The sequence below is a fragment of the Bombina bombina genome, chromosome 2, assembly GCF_027579735.1.
Source record: "Bombina bombina isolate aBomBom1 chromosome 2, aBomBom1.pri, whole genome shotgun sequence".
Taxonomy (NCBI): Eukaryota; Metazoa; Chordata; class Amphibia; order Anura; family Bombinatoridae; genus Bombina; species Bombina bombina.
This window is the reverse complement of record NC_069500.1, coordinates 244,140,077-244,160,460: the sequence shown is the minus strand read 5'-3', so window position 1 is coordinate 244,160,460 and position 20,384 is coordinate 244,140,077. Positions and strand designations below refer to the sequence as shown.

The following is a 20,384-nucleotide window of genomic DNA, read 5'->3' as shown; positions in this document are numbered from 1 at the left end:
AAATTAACCTCCCCAGAATCTACTGTACTAATAACTGCAGATTCCGAATCCGAGATCTCGCCCTCAGAAGCTGCAGAGGAATGATCCCTGCTAGATAACTGAGAAAGACTAACCAAATCAGTCTTGATGGAAACAGAACCCATAGAAATGTTCTTAGATTTCCTCTTCCTTTTACCAGAACTAGGTAAAGCACTTAGGGGGGCAGAAACTGCAGAAGTCAACTGCGCAGCAAAAATCTTTAGGCAAACAAACACTCCCAGAAACTGACTGAGAGGAACCGCAGGGCACTGCATGTGAATCTGTCAAAGACGGGGACATGTTAGAGGAAGGCTGAGATAACACCTGAACAGCATTATCCTGAGAAAAAGAAGGCTCAGATAAGGAATCCTTATCCTTAGATAATAAAACCTTATTAAGGCAAGAAGAACAAAATTGCACAGGAGGAAAAACCTGGGCATCTGCACAATAAAGACATTTATCAAATGACAGAGAAAGCTTGGGATCGGCATCCATAGTAAAAATAAAATAGCCCTTTTATTTTCCTTACACTCTAAATTCTATATAGAAAATTAGAAAAAAAACTTTAGGCATAGATATTAAATAATTTTTTAAAACCGGCACCTCCTAAACCCCAGCCACGCTGGAGAGACTCACCCAACTGGTAACCAGGAATCCAATCCACACCAGCAGATAAAACAATCTTGTTCAAACTGCAAATCCTAGAAAGCTGCAACCATCAGAGAGAAGCAACTGGCAGAAAAACTGCTCTGACTCCTTGAAAATCCGGCTTCCAAACAGCCGGCTGCAAACAAACTGATAAGCACTCAGGAAGTAACTGAGCGGTCACATGATCGCAAATTCAAAAGTAAGGTGCGGTCCAACAACTTTCTTAAAGAGATATTACCCAAACAAAATAAAATGTAACTGTGCAAACAAATCCCCATTGCTAAAATAAAAAAAACCTTCACATGACAGAACATTGCCCTGAACTGCTGCCCAATAAATCCCCAAACTTTAAAAGGGATATTCAATCCCATAAGGACCCACCTTGTTCCCAAACTATCTTTTTTTTTCTTTAAAAACGGGGAACTCCTAAGTGTTGCATCCTTCTCTAAAGGATTAACAACATGAATTCTTCAGACACCTTCTTCGCACATCACCTACAATATTATGCAGGCAAAGAATGACTGGGGATTGTGGGTAGTGGGAAGATACTTGAAGCTTTGCTGGGGTGTTCTTTGCCTCCACCTGGTAGCCAGGAGTTGAATTCCCACTAGTAATTGAATGGATTTGCAGATTCTCCATGCCATTGGAAAGAAAGTTGTTTAAAATTGTATGCTCTATCTGAATCATTAAAGAAAAATGTTGAGTTTCATGTCCCTTTAAGGAGGTAATCACTGAGTATACATTTTTAGTAGCTTATGTGATCTATGTCTTCTTACCTGGAAAGGGACATTACCTTTTTTCAACAATTAAATTGGCACCATGTACACACATACCTACCAATCAGCACCTTCATAAACTCTGAGACTGCACCTGGTGTGTATTTTTCTCTCTCATTTAATGTGTTCTCAATTATCTGTTTTACCTGCTGGAGTGTGTAAAATTGTTTACACACAGCTCATTTACATTTATTTTGTCATTTAAAATAGCTGATTTTGCCTATTGTATACCTACCTATACTGAAAATGTCAGTAACTTAAATGGACTTTGTACCCTAATTTTTATCCCCTTTTAATATTATCCATTTTTTCCTGCTGGAAAGTATTCAGTTGTTTACAAATAGCACCTTTACCTTTATTTTAGCATTTGAAACAGCTAAGCATAGCCAGCAAAATAAATTACACTCCCAGTGGGGAGAGATAAGTAATACAATGTTAATTTTCAATTGTTCTAAGCTTTGGTATACAAACAGATACTATAAAGAAGCATTCATGTGTACAGAAAGTGATACAATAAGATCTGATTTCCCTCCAATATCAAAATATTTTAATGGGTCATGATTTCAAAGAATTAACCAGCAATTTCATAAACAAAAATAAAGAGGCAATTTCTTATACATTTTATACTCTCCAGCTTGTATAAAGTCATTAATGGAAATCATGCTCCCTGTAACAGCGTTTGAGTGAGACATTACATATGGAAGAATTTGGGCTCCAAGCTACATATGCAGTTTTAGAGTGCCTTTGCTACATGCTTGCATGAGCGAGCCTGCAGCTGATAATTAAGAAGCAGTGATCCTCTGACCGCTGTTTCCTAATCTGTACGCCAGATTAAAATCACCCCAGACAAATTCACCTAGGGTGATTGACAACCCATACTCGCGCCATTGGGCTAGTGTGAACAGGGGGTGGCAATCCTGGGCGGACAGAGTCACAGAAGCTAACCTTGTCCTTCTGAGGATTGTTAAATGGGTCCCTTTGTGTAAATAATTAGATTAAGCTAATTAGGTCTGCTCTTACTACAAGCTTAGCCCATTTTATTGAGTTGTGGTTTCAATTAGCAGAAAAGCTATTTCATTTAAAATATGTATACCTAAATTAATAATCTCCAATACATTTAAAATTCTGCAGCTGGTAAAACAAGTCATTGGAAACACATTAAGGGCAAGGGTAAACCAATTTTACAGTACACTGCCCCTTTAACTTGCAAACAATGTATCTTTTACAAACATTCTGATCAAACAAATCCAATTCTCTTCCACTATATTACTTAAAACAAACTGTCAGCCAATTAAAAACAACTGAAATGTCAATGAATATTGGGGAGCATTCTCTGACTTCCTTCCCAGCTTTATAATCTTGAGGATACTGATTTGACTCCCTTGTAGAGTAAGAGTGTTTGTAACCCCAGATTGCAGAGTGCATCGCATTTTTATAATTTACTCCCTTAAATGCAAAAATCTATAAAATGTGGAATCACAGTTATGGATGTAATCCCTCCCAGCTTCTTGCTGGCTACAGAACAATACCCATACTCCAGGTATTACAATACCTTTAGACTGCCTAGCTCTCATGTCTCATGAGGGGCCTGACTAAGCAAATTACATCCCATGTCTTGCAAACTCCTTTACCATAAAACCTCGCCTCCTTAATAACAATACTATACAAAAAAAAATCATTTACAAGATAGAGGCTGGAGAAACAGGTGGTTTTGAACTTCCAAGTTACAAATGATACTGGAGTATGTGCGCATGCATTTATATTAGATTAATCTGTGAATACACCAGTGGAAGGATGAGCACAGCTGGGGTAACTGTCCATGCTTGAAGGGTATGATTTTTTTGTGTGTGGGGGGGAATTTTTAACTTTATTAAAAGAAATGTTAAACAGCATAAGTATGATAAGAAATAAAAAGCAACAGTAAAAATACTTGTTCAACCAATAAGATTACTAAAGCAGTCAGTGTTCACTAATATATCGTCTAGTATAAGCCCAACTCTTGCAAGGGAAGGCTGGCCGAGGCCATTGAATGTAAGATGAGATATAGGGGCCGAATTATCAAGGGCCAAACGGCCCCTGTTTTCACGCAAGCCTTCATGCTTGCTGGAAACGGCAATTAAGAAGCAGCGGTCTTCATACGATCGGGTTGATTGACACCCCCTGTTAGCAGCCGATTGGCCACGAATCTGCAGGGGGTGGCATTGCACAAGCAGTTCACAAGACTTCCATAGTGTTGGATAGTTTGCAGTTGTTAACTGAGCATGAGTAATCTTGGGGCTTTAATAAGAATACAAATAGTAGGCTTGTCCATGCATGCAAAATGGAGTTTGGCACTTGTAGCGTAAACCCATTTTCTGGCATTGAGAGCTGAAACACATTCAGCACATTAAACATAATACATTGTAGCTCTATCTGTTATCCAAGGGCTTTAGACCATGTTTGATTAGGCATGAGAACCATTTTTTAAAATCTATTTTTTCTAAAAATACTGATATGTAGATGGTGTGATGTTGTGGCTTGTGTTACTTTAACAAACCAAGAAATCTAGAATTATTCCTCTCCATAACATTTTTTCTCCCCCCCCCCCCTTTTTTTTTGCCTTTTTATCCAGATTTCTGTTTATACAGTTCCAGAGAAAATTGACCAAGCTGCATATGCCTTAGAAGCTGCAGTAAAACTTCTAGAATTTTATGAGGCCTATTTTAGCATTCCATATCCTTTGCCAAAACAAGGTACAGTGTATGTGATTTTTCCTATAGCTAACATTAAGTAGACAAGTAACTTTTTCTCATAGGGATGCGCGTGTGTGTGTGTCTGTCTGTATGTATATGTATATTTTGTGTATGTGTGTGTGTGTGTACAGGGAGTGCAGAATTATTAGGCAAATGAGTATTTTGACCACATCATCCTCTTTATGCATGTTGTCTTACTCCAAGCTGTATAGGCTCGAAAGCCTACTACCAATTAAGCATATTAGGTGATGTGCATCTCTGTAATGAGAAGGGGTGTGGTCTAATGACATCAACACCCTATATCAGGTGTGCATAATTATTAGGCAACTTCCTTTCCTTTGGCAAAATGGGTCAAAAGAAGGACTTGACAGGCTCAGAAAATTAAAAAATAGTGAGATATCTTGCAGAGGGATGCAGCACTCTTAAAATTGCAAAGCTTCTGAAGCGTGATCATCGAACAATCAAGCGTTCATTCAAAATAGTCAACAGGGTCGCAAGAAGCGTGTGGAAAAACCAAGGCGCAAAATAACTGCCCATGAACTGAGAAAAGTCAAGCGTGCAGCTGCCAAGATGCCACTTGCCACCAGTTTGGCCATATTTCAGAGCTGCAACATCACTGGAGTGCCCAAAAGCACAAGGTGTGCAATACTCAGAGACATGGCCAAGGTAAGAAAGGCTGAAAGACGACCACCACTGAACAAGACACACAAGCTGAAACGTCAAGACTGGGCCAAGAAATATCTCAAGACTGATTTTTCTAAGGTTTTATGGACTGATGAAATCAGAGTGAGTCTTGATGGGCCAGATAGATGGGCCCGTGGCTGGATTGGTAAAGGGCAGAGAGCTCCAGTCCGACTCAGACGCCAGCAAGGTGGAGGTGGAGTACTGATTTGGGCTGGTATCATCAAAGATGAGCTTGTGGGGCCTTTTCAGGTTGAGGATGGAGTCAAGCTCAACTCCCAGTCCTACTGCCAGTTTCTGGAAGACACCTTCTTCAAGCAGTGGTACAGGAAGAAGTCTGCATCCTTCAAGAAAAACATGATTTTCATGCAGGACAATGCTCCATCACACGCGTCCAAGTACTCCACAGCGTGGCTGGCAAGAAAGGGTATAAAAGAAGAAAATCTAATGACATGGCCTCCTTGTTCACCTGATCTGAACCCCATTGAGAACCTGTGGTCCATCATCAAATGTGAGATTTATAAGGAGGGAAAACAGTACACCTCTCTGAACAGTGTCTGGGAGGCTGTGGTTGCTGCTGCACGCAATGTTGATGGTGAACAGATCAAAACACTGACAGAATCCATGGATGGCAGGCTTTTGAGTGTCCTTGCAAAGAAAGGTGGCTATATTGGTCACTGATTTGTTTTTGTTTTGTTTTTGAATGTCAGAAATGTATATTTGTGAATGTTGAGATGTTATATTGGTTTCACTGGTAAAAATAAATAATTGAAATGGGTATATATTTGTTTTTTGTTAAGTTGCCTAATAATTATGCACAGTAATAGTCACCTGCACACACAGATATCCCCCTAAAATAGCTATAACTAAAAACAAACTAAAAACTTCTTCCAAAACTATTCAGCTTTGATATTAATGAGTTTTTTGGGTTCATTGAGAACATGGTTGTTGTTCAATAATAAAATTAATCCTCAAAAATACAACTTGCCTAATAATTCTGCACTCCCTGTATATATATATATATGTCAAAACAGACAAGCACTCCAGAATCCAATCATTAAATTCACCTGGGGTGCAGCATAAATATTGTATAACAGTAAAAGTGAGTGCACTCACCAGGACTTTTTCATCTGTTTTATTCTTTAGATGTTAACGTTTTCGGGAGTTAAACCCCTTCCTCAGACAAGCAGAAAGTGTATTTATTAAACAAATATATTTAAAAAACACACACCAATATTGTTAGAACACACATGTGTATTTCAAAGATATCACAATCGTTAGCAATCCTGTTGGAAGAGAGTTAAGAGGGCAAACATAAATAAGCAGAGTAAAACAGGATTGCTCACGATAGTGATATCTTTGAAATACACGTGTGTTCTAACAAGATTCGTGTGTGTTTTTTGAAATATATTTGTTTAATAAATACACTTTCTGCTTGAACTCCTGGGTCTCCTATGAATTTTTCTATGCTGGTTAAAATTTGATTTCTTTCATGTAATTGGCGTATATCCCATATGTCCATGAGCTAGGGACGTATGGGATATACAATCCTACCAGGAGGGGCAAAGTTTCCCAAACCTCAAAATGCCTATGATTACACCCCTCACCACACCCACAATTCAGTTTTACAAAGTTTGCCTCCTATGGAGGTGGTGAAGTAAGTTTGTGCTTGATTTTTATAATTTCTTCTATGATAAGCATTCTGAAGCCAATTTCTCTCAGAGTACAGTGTTTGTCAGAGGGATGTGAAGAGAGTATCACCTGTTTGATGTTTTGGTTTTCCTCGCGGGAAATCTTTTCAAGGGTTCTATGTTATCGGTCGTAGAAATTCATCTCCTACCTCCCTTTTCAGATTGACAATATACTCTTATATACCATTACCTCTGCTGATAGCTTTCAGTAGTGATTTGGCTATCTGCTATATGTGGATGGGTGTCTTTCGGTAAGTATGTATCATTATTTTAAGACACTCTCAGCTATGGTTTGGCGCTTTATGTATTAATATAAAGTTTTAAATATATGTATTACTTATATTTGCCATGAGTCAGGTCTATGTGTATTTCCCTTTGCAGTCCAGCAGTTTCGTTATGGGAATCATGTTTAGGAAGTTTGTCTTACCTGGGGTATAGTCTTTTTTCAATTTGACTTGTTTTCTTTAAAAAACTTGCGGGCATATTAGGCTTGCGAGGGCGCAAAATGCTGTTATTTATTGTGTCATTCTTGGCGCAAGAAATGTTTTGGGTGTGAATGTGTGTCTGTCATGATGCAAGTTCGTAATTTCCTGCGTCTTAGTTGACGTGAGGTTGTTTGGCGCAAAATTGCGTTATGACGTGAGTTGCGTCATTTCCGGATGTTGGCGGCAAATTTTTTTCTCAACTTCCTTTTGTGTTGTGCGTCATTCTTGCCGCCAACATTTTTTATTTATATTTTACCCCACTTCCTATATGCTCCTTGCCTTCTTTATACTCAGAGGACTATGCTATTTGCTTTTTTGTCAATTTTAGCATTTGCATTTTTTCCAATTCCTGAAACTGCTATATGTGGAAATAAGATATTTTTGTTTAATGTTTTTTTTTTTTTTTTTTTTTAATATTTTACAAGATGTCTCAATCTGATCCTGTCTCAGTAGTCGCTATAGGAACCATGCTGCCTGAAAACAGTTCTACCAAAGCTAAGTGTATCTGTTGTAAGCTAGTGGAGATTATATCTCCAACTGTAGTATGTAACAGTTGTCATGATAAGCTTTTGAATGCAGAAAAGGTTTCTATTAGTGCTAGTACAGTATCTTGTGTTCCTTCGACATCTAAAGTACATGATATCCCTGTTGATATGAAAAATTATATTGCTGATGCGATACAGAAGACTATGGCTGCTATACCGCCTTCAAATAATTTTAAAAGTTATTTTTAAAACTTCTCATATTACTGATGACATTTGTAATGAACAACAACATACTGATATATCCTCCTCTGATGAGGATCTCTCTGACTCATAAGATCCTATTTCAGACATTGACACTGATAAATCATCTTATCTTTTTAAGACTGAGTATATTCGTTCTTTGTTGAAAGAAGTGTTGATAACTTTGGATATTGAGGAGTCTGGTCCTCTTGATAAAAAATCCAGTAAAGGTTTAAATACTGTTTATAAACCTCCTGTGTCTATTCCTGATGTTTTTTCCTGTTCCTGATGCTATTTCTGATGTGATTGCTAAGGAATGGTCTAAGCCTGGTACTTCTTTTGTTCCTTCTTCAAGGTTTAAAAAGTTGTATCCTTTGCCAGTGGTTAATTTAGAGTTTTGGGGAAAAGTCCCTAAGATTGATGGGGCTATTTCTACTCTTGCTAAACATACTACTATTCCTATGGAAGATAGTACCTCTTTTAAGGTTCCTTTAGATAGGAAGATTGAATCTTATCTAAGAAAAGCTTATTTGGATTCTGGCTATATGCTTAGACCTGCCATTTCTATGGCTGATGTCGCGGCTGCATCAACTTTTTGGTTAGATAGCTTAGCACAACGAGAAAAAGACTCTGATTTGCATAGCATTGTTCGTTTGCTTCAACATGCTAATCATTTTATCTGTGATGCTATTTTTGATATCATCAAGATTAATGTTAAATCTATGTCTTTGGCTATTTTAGCTAGAAGAGCTTTATGGCTCAAATCATGGAATGTTGACATGGTATCTAAATATAGGTTACTATCTCTTTCATTCCAGGGTAAAAATTTGTTTTCCCAGTTCCCAGTTGGATTAAATTATTTCCACTATTACTGGGGGGAAGGGAGTTTTTTTGCCTCCAGATAAAGTCTAAAGGCAAATCTAAAGCTTCTAATCGGTTTTGTTGCTTTCGTCAGAATATAGAACAGAAAACCATTCCTTCCCCTAAAGACTCTGGCTCCAATTGGAAGCCATCCTCGAGTTGGAATAAATCCAAGCCTTACAAGAAACCAAAGCCAGCCCCCAAGTCTGCATGAAGGTGCGGCCCTCGATCCAGTTCTGCTGGTGGGGGGCAGATTGAAATTATTTCAAGACATTTGGGCAGGATCCATTCGGAATCATTGGATTCAGAATATTGTCTCCCAGGGGTATCGAATAGGTTTCAGAATAAGACCTCCTGTGAGAAGATTTTTTCTCTCTCACGTTCCAACAAATCCTGTGAAAGCTCAGGCTTTTCTGAAGTGTGTTTCGGATCTAGAGATTTCAGGAGTGATTGTACCAGTTCTATTTCTGGAACAGGGTTTGGGTTTTTATTCAAATCTATTCATTGTCCCTAAGAAGGAAAATTCTTTCACACCAGTTCTGGATCTGAAGTTTTTAAATCGTTTTGTAAGAGTCCCAACTTTCAAGATGGTGACTATAAGGACTATTCTGCCTTTTGTTCAGCAAGGTCATTATATGTCCACAATAGACTTACAGGATGCATATCTTCACATTCCGATTCATCCAGAATACTATCGGTTTCTGAGATTCTCTTTTCTAGACAAGCATTATCATTTTTTTTTGCTCTTCCATTTGGCCTAGCAACAGCTCCAAGAATCTTTTTGAAGGTTCTCGGTGCCCTTCTATCTGTAATCAGAGAGTAGGGTATTGTGGTGTTTCCTTATTTGGACGATATCTTAGTACTGGCTCAGTCTTTACATTTAGCAGAATCTCACACAAATCAACGTGTGTTGTTTCTTCAAAGACATGGTTGGAGGATCAATTTACCAAAGAGTTCTTTGATTCCTCAGATAAGGGTCACCTTTTTAGGTTTCCAGATAAATTCAGTGTGCATGACTCTGTCTTTAACAGACAAGAGACAAATAAAATTGTTTTCTGCCTGTCGAAACCTTTAGTCTCGATCATTCCCATCAGTGGCTATGTGCATAAAAGTTTTAGGTCTCATGACTGCAGCATCGGACGCGATCCCCTTTGCTCTGATTATACTCAGATATCACAGTTGATATACTTAAATCCCAACATTCAACTCTCTCTGTCCTGGAAGTTTTTGCAAGGTGCCTCTTTTGTTCGTCCTGCCTGGACTGTGATTTCAACAGATGCAAGTCTCACAGGTTGGGGAGCTGTCTGGGGGTCTCTGACAGCACAGGAGTTTGGAATCCTCAAGAGGCGAGGTTACCAAACAATATTTTAGAACTCCATGCTATTTTCAGGGCTCTTCAGGCTTGGTTGCTATTAAAGAGAGAATTATTCATTCATTTTCAGACAGACAATATCACAACTGTGGCATATGTCAATCATCAAGGGGGGACTCGCAGTCCTTTAGCGATGAAAGAAGTATCTCGGATACTGTCTTGGGCGGAATCCAATTCCTATTTAATTTCTGCGATACATATCCAAGGTGTAGACAATTGGGAAACGGATTATCTCAGCTGCCAGTTCTTACATCCAGGGGAGTGGTTTCTCCATCCAGATGTATTTTATCAGATTGTTCAGATGTGGGGTCTTCCCAAAATAGATCTGATGGTATCCCATCTAAACAAGAAGCTTCCCAGGTACCTTTCCAGGTCCAGGGATTCTCAGGCGGAGATGGTGGATGCGTTAGGAACAATCGCATGTGTTTCTGATAGCACCAGCATGGCCTCATAGGTTTTGGTATGCGGATCTTGTCCGGATGTCCAGTTGCCAACCTTAACCACTGCTGTTAAGGCCAGACCCTCTGTCTCAAGGGCCGTTTCTTCATCAGGATCTCAAATCGCTAAATTTGAAGGTGTGGAAATTGAATGCTTAATGCTTAGTCATAGAGGTTTCTCTGACTCAATTAATATTATGTTACAGGCTCGTAAGTCTGCTTCAAGGAAGATTTATTATCGGGTTTGGAAAACCTATATTTCATGGTGTTCTTCTCATAAATTCTCTTGGCATTCTTTTAGAATTCCTAGAATTTTACAGTTTCTTCAGGATGGTATGGATAAAGGTTTGTCTGCAAGTACTTTGAAGGGACAAATCTCTGCTCTTTCTGTTTTATTTCATAGAAAGATTGCTAAGCTTCCTGATATTCACTGTTTTGTTCAGGCTTTGGTTCGTATCAAGCCTGTTATTAAATCAATTTCTCCTCCTTGGAGTCTTAATTTGGTTTTAAAAGCTTTGCAGGCTCCTCCATTTGAGCCTATGCATTCTTTGGTTATTAAACTACTTTCTTGGAAAGTGTTGTTCCTTTTGGCTATCTCTTCTGCTAGAAGAGTTTCTGAATTGTCTGCTCTCTCTTGTGAGTCTCCTTTTCTGATTCTTCATCAGGATAAAGCTGTTTTGCGGACTTTGTTTAAATTTCTTCCTAAGGTTGTGAATTCTAACAACATTAGTAGGGAAATTGTTGTTCCTTCTTTGTGTCCTAATCCTAAGAATGCTCTTGAAAGATCTTTACATTCTTTAGATGTTGTAAGAGCTTTGAAATACTATATTGAAGCTACTATGGATTTTAGAAAGACTTCCAGTCTATTTGTTGTTTTTTTCTGGTTCCAGGAAAGGCCAGAAAGCTTTTGCCATTTCTTTGGCATCCTGATTAAAGCTTTTGATTCACAAGGCTTATTTGGAGGCGGGACAGTCTCTGCCTCAGAGAATTACAGTTCATTCTATTAGATCGGTCGCCACTTCTTGGGCTTTTAAGAATGAAGCTTCAGTTGATCAGATTTGCAAAGCAGCAACTTTGTCTTCTTGGCATACATTTACTAAATTCTACCGTTTTTATGTTTTTGCTTCTTCAGAAGCAGTCTTTTGTGGTCTTCAGGCAGCTGTCTCAGTTTGATTATTCTGCTTATGATTTAAGGTTTTTTTTTGTGTAAATTATAAGAAAAACTTTTTTTTTTGTGGATTTAATTTTCTCAGCGGAAATAGCTGTTTTTATTTTATCCCACATCTTGGGTATTGTTATCCCATACGTCACTAGCTCATGGACTCTTGCCAATTACATGAAAAAACATAATTTATGTAAGAACTTACCTGATAAATTTCTTTCATATTGGCAAGAGTCCATGAGGCCCACCCTTTTTTATGGTGGTTATGATTTTTGTATAAAAGCACAATAATTTTTCCAGTTCCTCTTTTTGTATGCTTTTTTACTCCTTATTTTATCAGCCCACTACTTGGCTATTCGTTAAACTGAATTGTGGGTGTGGTGAGGGGTGTATTTATAGGCATTTTGAGGTTTGGGAAACTTTGCCCCTCCTGTTAGGATTGTATATCCCATACGTCACTAGCTCATGGACTCTTGCAAATATGAAAGAAATTCATTTATCAGGTAAGTTCTTATATAAATTATGTTTTTTTTTGCCCTTATATGAGCTAGTGCTGGATTGGTCCACCTAGGTGCTAATCTGTATATTTTCTAATATATATATATATATATATATATATATATATAGAACGAATATACCACATATATAGTAAGATTTTACAAACACTTGAACTCAATATCAATTCTATGCAGTATATACAATTTTGAACAAACCTTAATACTGTAATTTGTTAGTATATTTGAAAAAAGGATATATGATGGCCCCACACAGTGATAGGGGATCTAGGTAGGTACTGGCTGCTGTTTTCACAAACACATCCGTTATCCCACGGATAGAAAAAAAGATCTGAGGCAAAGATAAGAACAGAAAAGCGCACAAAAGTACCTACATAGTGCAAATCAGTTTTATATTTTAAAAAACACACATAAATATATACAAAGTGAGCCCCTTCAGGGTGTCTACTCACAAGAAATGCCCTCAAACAAAATGAGGTACCTCTGACGAAGTGGTGAGGATACCACGAAACGCGTAAGGCCACGCCCACCTTGCGTCTCGACATCAGTGAAACAGCTGATTGAGCAGCTCCGAGGGAGCGGTAATTTCAAACATTACTAGCCGCATTTTTGCAGCGGTTCTATTTGGGACAATCTACACTCAGCCCACGCTGAGTGAGGACATACCTAAGTGTGTAACCCGTATATTCAATCTTGGGAACTGGGACACCCATTCAGCATTGAGCAAGCAGGGACTGCAAAAACAACCAGAACTGCCGTGAACATTTAACTGTTTGGAGCCTGTACATACCTCATTTTGTTTGAGGGCATTTCTTGTGAGTAGACACCCTGAAGGGGCTCACTTTGTATATATTTATGTGTGTTTTTTAAAAATATAAAACTGATTTGCACTATGTAGGTACTTTTGTGCGCTTTTCTGTTCTTATCTTTGCCTCATATATATATATATATATATATATATATATATATATATATATATATATATATATATATATATATATATATATATATATATATATATATAAAATCTCCTTTTTGTATTTAAAGTATCGTTCAAAAAAAAAAAAAGTTTTCAGTTCTTATGCTTTGCTATAAAAAACTTATTTTAAGTAGCTGATTTTTGTTAGATTCTTCCCAGGGATTTGAATAAAAAAATCTTCATAACTTTAATCTTTTAAGTTAATATGTGATAGCACAGTGACAATGTACAATGTATATTAAAAGATTTGGATTTCGGAATACTTTGGATTTTGGAATATTTGTATATTTGCATCTGTAAAATGTCCCAGCTTGAGAGAGGGAAAGTAAACGAAGTGTAAATGGCAATATCTTATGTCATTTAGATACTAATTATACTATTTGCAACTTAAGGTAGTTTTATACCATTTTAAATAATTTTGTATATATACAAAGGCCCTGATATTTAAAACCTCTCCTCTCAGGTGAGATATTCTAAAATGATCCTCCAGCACTGCGAGATTCCTAGAGAAATATTAAAAAGGCAGATTTTGCTTTACTTTTCCAAGGGGCGTTTCCTGCATTTCTGTATGTGAAGGAGAGACAAGCCCAGTGCAATATAGCACTGCATAACATGACAGTTCTGCTGCATTTACACTTTGTGCTTTCTATTTTATATCAATTTACACTTCAGATTAAACGCTATTACATTTAAACTTTGCACTTATATATATACACACAAAACACAGAAGGGGACTGCACTCTCAAACTGGACTGGGTACACATCCTGTGCCCCTGCATCTTGCTCAGCCATGGGTGCTCAATAGCACTCTCAGGAAGCTGTGCTGTCTCTAGAGTCCCAGGTAGTTAACCCCGACAAGTCTGGGTGCAAGGCTCATAGGGAAAATTACAAAATAAATTAATACAACACACAAAGAAAGTCAAGCACTAACTTGCAAGCTTTCAGCTAAGATTAAAAGCAAAACTTGAAGAGTTAGTTACCGCATCTGGCCGAATGGGACAAGCCCAGGTACCACATCAAGGTCTCTCCCAAAGCCTGGTCCCTAATACAGCCATACAAATGCAAGCTCTCAATCAAACAAACTGGGAACAAGTCAGGGTTCACAGACTTATGTAATCACCCTAGACATATACAAAACACGGAAGGGGACTGCATTGGGTACACATCATATGACCCTGCAACATGCTCAGCACTGGGTGCTCAATAGCACTCTCAGGAAGCTGTGCTATCTCCAGAGTCCCAGGCAGCTAACCCCAGACAAGTCTGGGTACAAGGCCCATAGGGAAAATAGTGCAGTCCCCTTCCGTGTTTTGTATATGTCTAGGGTGTTTTGTATATGTCTAAGTCTTTGTACCCTTGACTGGTTCCCATTTTGTTTGATTGAGAGCTTGCATTTGTATGGCTGTATTAGGGACCTAGGTTTTGGGAGAGACCTTGACGTGGCACCTAGGCTTGTCCCATTTGGCTAACTCTCCCAGTTTTGCTTTTAATCTTAGCTAGAGCTTGCAAGCAAGTGCTGGACTTTCTCTGTGTGTTGTGTATATGTATATGTGTGTGTGTGTGTATCCTTTATAAATTAGATTGCACTTTGTATGATTTTTATTTAAATTAAAATTGAAAACTGTCAGTGTCATTACTTTCTATGGGCCAGATAATTGAACATTCTCTAGTTTGAAGAGAGAATATAGTGCTGACTTCACAGGGTCAGAATTCACTGAAATTTCTAAGGCAAGGGGAGGAACCTGGAAATCCAAGAGAGATGCCTTCCATAGCAAGTAATGAAGCTCTCTGGGATATAAAAGAAAAACAGAGTGGGCACTATACAAGAAAGAAAAATGCAGGTACTGTTATACATATACCAATAGACCAAAGATATTATAATAGTCCTCAGCAGGAACAGGTGCTATGCACCAACAGTGAAGTCATATAAATCATCCCCAGGGGATAAGATGATGGTGGCTGCTCTCCACCTCACAGGAATCTCCAGAAGGTACTATAAAGTAGAAAACATAGAGGGGCGCCTCATGTGTAGATCAACCAAACACAGTTCCAAGCAGTGAAATTTATATAGACAAAAGGGTACTCACATTTAGGACAAGCACCCTAATGTGGTAGCAGTGGCAGACTGATAACTCTGGGTGTATCAGCTCACCCTCTCCAGGAAAAGGCAAGGTCGCATACAGGAAACACAGGAACCAATGGTGTGCTCCACAATGAGTAAATGAAGGTGCTATCACTTAGCTTCAGTTAAAAACCAGTTTATTAAAATCATGTTAAAAACAAAAAGCAATCGGTGAAAAGGGGGTATCATTGTAGACCCCTTACATGCAATGCGTTCGGCTTAATGGGCAGCCGTTTCATCAGACATGTAGCACCATATGAGAATAGAACCTTTTTAAATACTAGAGTAGCTAATCAAATTATGGATCGCCCATTTTGGGCGTATTTTACACATGTGGAGCAATCTACAAAATCACAAACTCTCCAATTGTATATGGAGCAATTAACGTCGTAAAAATTGTTATAAAAAAGCACCAAATGGCATATGTCGATGTTATATGTTATTCACTCAACTAAGATTCTTGTTTGTAGCCAATCCCTGTGAGTATTAGACACATACAATACCCATATTATCACTGTCCGTAACTAACTGATCTAGTTGCGATCTACTCCAACTCTAAGAGCTGTTACCATGTTGCTTAAATGAGATCATACCATGTCGATATTAAAAATGTCCCAACGATACTTTGTACTAATATTCAGTTTGCATGCATTTGACTTACTTCCTCATTGACGATCCAATCACATGACCTATGTTGGCCAATAAGATTTAAAGGGGTGGTAAATGTTGTGGAAACCAAACCGGTTATATGAACCAATGACTCCTAACTGTTTGTTTGTGCACAATATTCCCATGTGTAGTGTGGGTGGAGAATCTCCAATGTGTGTGTGTAAACTATTGTGTAATGATGTGCCAAATGCGTTGGTATACCCCGCTTAACTGCATATTTGTAGCTCATTTCAATGTGACCCTCATATGCAAACCATCCAATCACATGACCTGTGCTGGCTAATAGGCTAAATAGGGACGGTATATGTCGTGATAGACCAACCAGATTATATGAGCCGATAACTCCTAACTATTTGTGCACTATATAATCATGTGTAATGTGGACATAGCATCTCCGATGAGTGTGTAAAAGCTATTGTGTAGTGATGTGCGGAAACTGCCGGGCTACCCTGCTTTGACCCCTTATTTTAGCATATTCAATGTGACCCTCGTATGCAACCCATCCCAATAACATAGTGTTTTGTTTGTCCTATATAGGGTATAAACTATGTGTAAAATTATCAAAATTACCTTGATGTACTGCCCAGCAATCAGCCATATTGCAGTGTTGAGTTAGTGTAGTGGAATGTGACTTCAAGCTATGAATAAATAAATATATATATATATATATATATATACTGTATATAAAATACTAACTTTAGGTGTAGAACCAGGTCTAATAATAACTGTGGCCATCAGATATATACTGTGCTCACTGGATATATTGTAATAAATACAGCGTTCTATAGTGATAATTGTAATAATGTGAAGACTATGGGGCATATTTATCAAGCTCCGTATGGAGCTTGAGGCCCCTTGTTTCCGGCTAGCCTTCAGGCTCGCCGGAAACAGAAGTTATCAAGAAGTTATGAAGCAACGGTCTAAATACCGCTGCTCCATAACTTGTCTGCCTGCTCTGAGGCGGCGGACAGAAATAAACTTAATTTGAATTTGATTGGGTTGATTGACACCCCCTGCTAGTGGCCGATTAGCCTCGAATCTGCAGGAGGCGGCATTGCACCAGCAGTTCACAAGAACTGCTGGTGCAATGATAAATGCCGACAGCGTATGCTGTCAGCATTTATCGATGGGCGTTGATGTGCAGCAGAAATGATACACTACTTTGTATCATGTCCGCTTGCACATTTTTAAATATGCCCCTACATGTGTAAAGTGATTTCTTTATGAAAAATGTGAAAAATATGTAAGGGAGCAAAAATAATTAAAAAGACAAGAGACCATATATATAGTAATTAGAGGTCTAATGTCGACATATACCACTTAGTGGAACTAATTACCCTCATTAGAAAAAAGGACACCATATAAAAAATATATATATACACACAGCAGTATTTTCAAGAGAGTATTCGAAAACAGCTAGATCCAATACTTTGTTTAAGTCAGAGAGGAAAAGAGACTTCTACTTCTGTAGATCCAATATGTCTCCCTCTGGCGCAAACAAGTATATCTATTATACTGTACGGATCTCTGGGTCGTTTCCAAGGGTGTAATCTGTAAGTCTTATGACTTTTGTCATGACAAATGGTACTGTGTCTAGACACATGCTTCATCGAGCATTTTTTCATATTTCTCAATTGCTCACTTCATCTGATACGTACTTTTTCTGGAAGTGCGGTCCAAGTATTGTGGGCCACAATCACAGGTAAGTACATAAACCACAAAGTCAGTGCTACAATTGATATGTGTTTTAATATCAATTATTTCACCAGTAGAATTAAATCTTAAAGTTTTACTTCCATGGGTAATATAATCAAACATGTGGCGTCTAGCTTTGTTGCATCTAAGGGAAACAATTAAATCACTATTTCTAAAGAGCTGGGATCTATTGCAGACATTATGAATGTTATTCTTTTTAGACATTACTATTTTGCTGGGTGCTAGCTTCTGGGTGCTCTTCTAAATACCACTTGCATATTATTAGATAAGTTACCCTTAAGGTAAGGATCTTTCAGAACAATAGGCCAATGTTTGTGTAATATTTGTCTAATCTGTTTGTGCTCAGAATTAATTTGTGTAATAAACGAAGGGTGATATATTTTCTCCTCTCCCAATTTGGAATCGGGCTTCGGGGTCGCTTCTAAAATCCTGTCTCTATCAAAATTTCTAGCTTTCATATAGCTGTCATTAATAAGGTTACACGGATACTTTTTCTCTAAATCTATCAATCAGTACCTGTGATTGACTATCAAATAATTCTCTGGTACTACAATTTATCCAAATGCATCTAAACTGGCTGTAAGGAATGTTCGTCTTCCAGCTGTTTAAGTGGTTGCTGGAAATATCTAAGAAGTTGTTGCTGTCCACACTCTTAAAATAGGTGGAAGACAACACATTACCATTAGCCTCCCACTCCAATGTGACATCCAAGAATACAATTTTCTGTATGTTATGTGTAAATGATAGACCCATTGTATTATGATTCAGATTATTAACAAACATTGTAACTGTATTGATGGTGCCCCGCCAGATGAATATGAGATCATCTATGTAACGGCCATAGAATACCAGGTTCTTTCTCCAGTCTGCCTGATAGATGTATCTATCTTCAAAAACACCCATGAAGAGGTCAGCAAAACTAGAGGCAAACCTTGTACCCATGACCATTCCCTTGATCTGTAAATAGAACTCGTCCAAGTACTGAAAATATTTGTGGGATAAGATAAATCAAAAGTTTTAAAATGAAATCTTGCTGAGAGGAGGGCAGGTATATATCACTCTCTAAGTATGAGTTTACTGACTCTAATCCCAATTTTTGATCTATGTTCGAATAAAGAGAGCCCACATCGTAGGTCAGCATAAGACTATTTGTTTTAATCTTAGTTTATTTAAGAGATCTGTGGTATCTCTAATGTAGGATGGTAAATTTACCACATGTTTCTGTAGATAGACATCTATATATTTGGACAAACTAATCAGGCTGTTAATACCTGTGATTATGGGCCTTCCTGGGGGTTTTACATGATCCTTATGGATCTTGGGGAGATGGTAGTAAAACGGAACATTCGGATGATCTGGGAGTAAATACTGTTTTCTTTTTGATTTAAGATTTAAGATCCCTTTAAGACAACCTTGTTCTATAATTCTCCTTAGAGATTTGCTAAACATCTCAGTGGGATCCCCCATTGAGCTTTTTATAATATTTATAATCTTGCATGATTCTATTGGCTTCCCCTACATAGTCCTCATAGTTTTGGTGCACTATCCCCCCTCCCTTATCTGCCTGGCGAATTACTAGGCAAAGGTTGTTAGTAAGATTGTCTAGAGCTCTTTTTTGTCATTGGGCCATAGTGTGGTGTGTTGACTTTTTTATTATATTTAAAAGTTTTTTCTAAATCCTCCAACACAAACTGTTGGAAGACATCTATGTAAGAGCATTTTTCCTTTGGCGGGTTGAATGATGAGGGAAGTGCCAAAGGAGTATGTATAACTTCTTCAAACAAATTATTAGATATATCATTAACATCGGTTTAAATAACCTGTTCTAAATCCCTAGAGTTCATTGTGTTTGTTAATATGGGCAAACCTTCCAATTTATATTTTTTTAGCTGTTTGGTTGTAAAGAATCTCTGTAGAGACAATTTTCTCGTATAAGCATTCAGATCTACATATAGATTAAATAAATTGGGTTAATTAGGTGGACAATAAGAAAGACCTCTACCCAAAATTCTGATTTCATCATTAGGCAAATTGTGGGAGGAGAGATTTTTGGAGGGTTTTCCTTCTTCCTCGTTTGGGAATGATCTTTTTTTGTATTGGGGAGGTTTGTTTCTGGTCCAGAGAGGGGCCAGGGGTCTGCCCCCAAAAAAATTAATGTTACCGGTGGTGGATTGTCCCTCTTCTCTCCTATATTGTTGTTCATGAAAGACCTCTGTCTGTTCATTAGTGGAGCTATTTTCAGCAAGGGTCTGATACTTATGAGTGGGGATTTCATGATTAGTTTAATGATTACTCAACTAACCCCATTTTTTGGGCTTATTATTATGCATTCTATTTATGGTTCTATGAGGAGTTATACTCCAAATGACATTTTCAAACTCATTCTGTCATTGTGACCTATAGTAACCATTTTGGCTATGATATTGTTGCTGGTTGTTAACCCTAAAGGGTGCGTTGTTGTTGTTGTTGTTGTTATTATTACCAGAGTACTGGTTATTCCTACTATTCATATTAGTCTGTTTTTTTATGTTGTACAACAGTCCAATTCTCATTATGGTTTGTATCAGTGCTGACTTTGGGTTTCTTATTGTATGTGTGAACAATGCCTTTGGTGTAATCCTCCTCATCCCTAGCCATTTTAAGATTTTTCTTTTCTATTAGCTCATTTTGAAAACTATCAGAGGCCTTGATTGTTTGACTATTCTACCTCTGATAATCATCATGTTCTTTAAAATCATTAAAGGGTCATGAAGCCCAAAAAATTTGTTTCATGATTCAAATAGAGAATACAATTT

At 37.8% G+C, this 20,384-nt stretch overlaps 1 protein-coding gene across 2 annotated transcripts in view; it reads left to right on the top strand.

Moving 5' to 3' along the window:
• The window catches only part of ERAP1 (endoplasmic reticulum aminopeptidase 1), a 216,039-nt gene that overhangs the window by 83,913 nt on the left and 111,742 nt on the right, over window positions 1-20,384 (top strand). For both annotated transcript variants that reach the window (XM_053701510.1, XM_053701509.1), the window contains one exon: window positions 4,054-4,174. In XM_053701510.1, coding sequence (XP_053557485.1) covers window positions 4,054-4,174 — 121 coding nt within the window. The remainder of the gene's footprint in view (window positions 1-4,053; window positions 4,175-20,384) is intronic.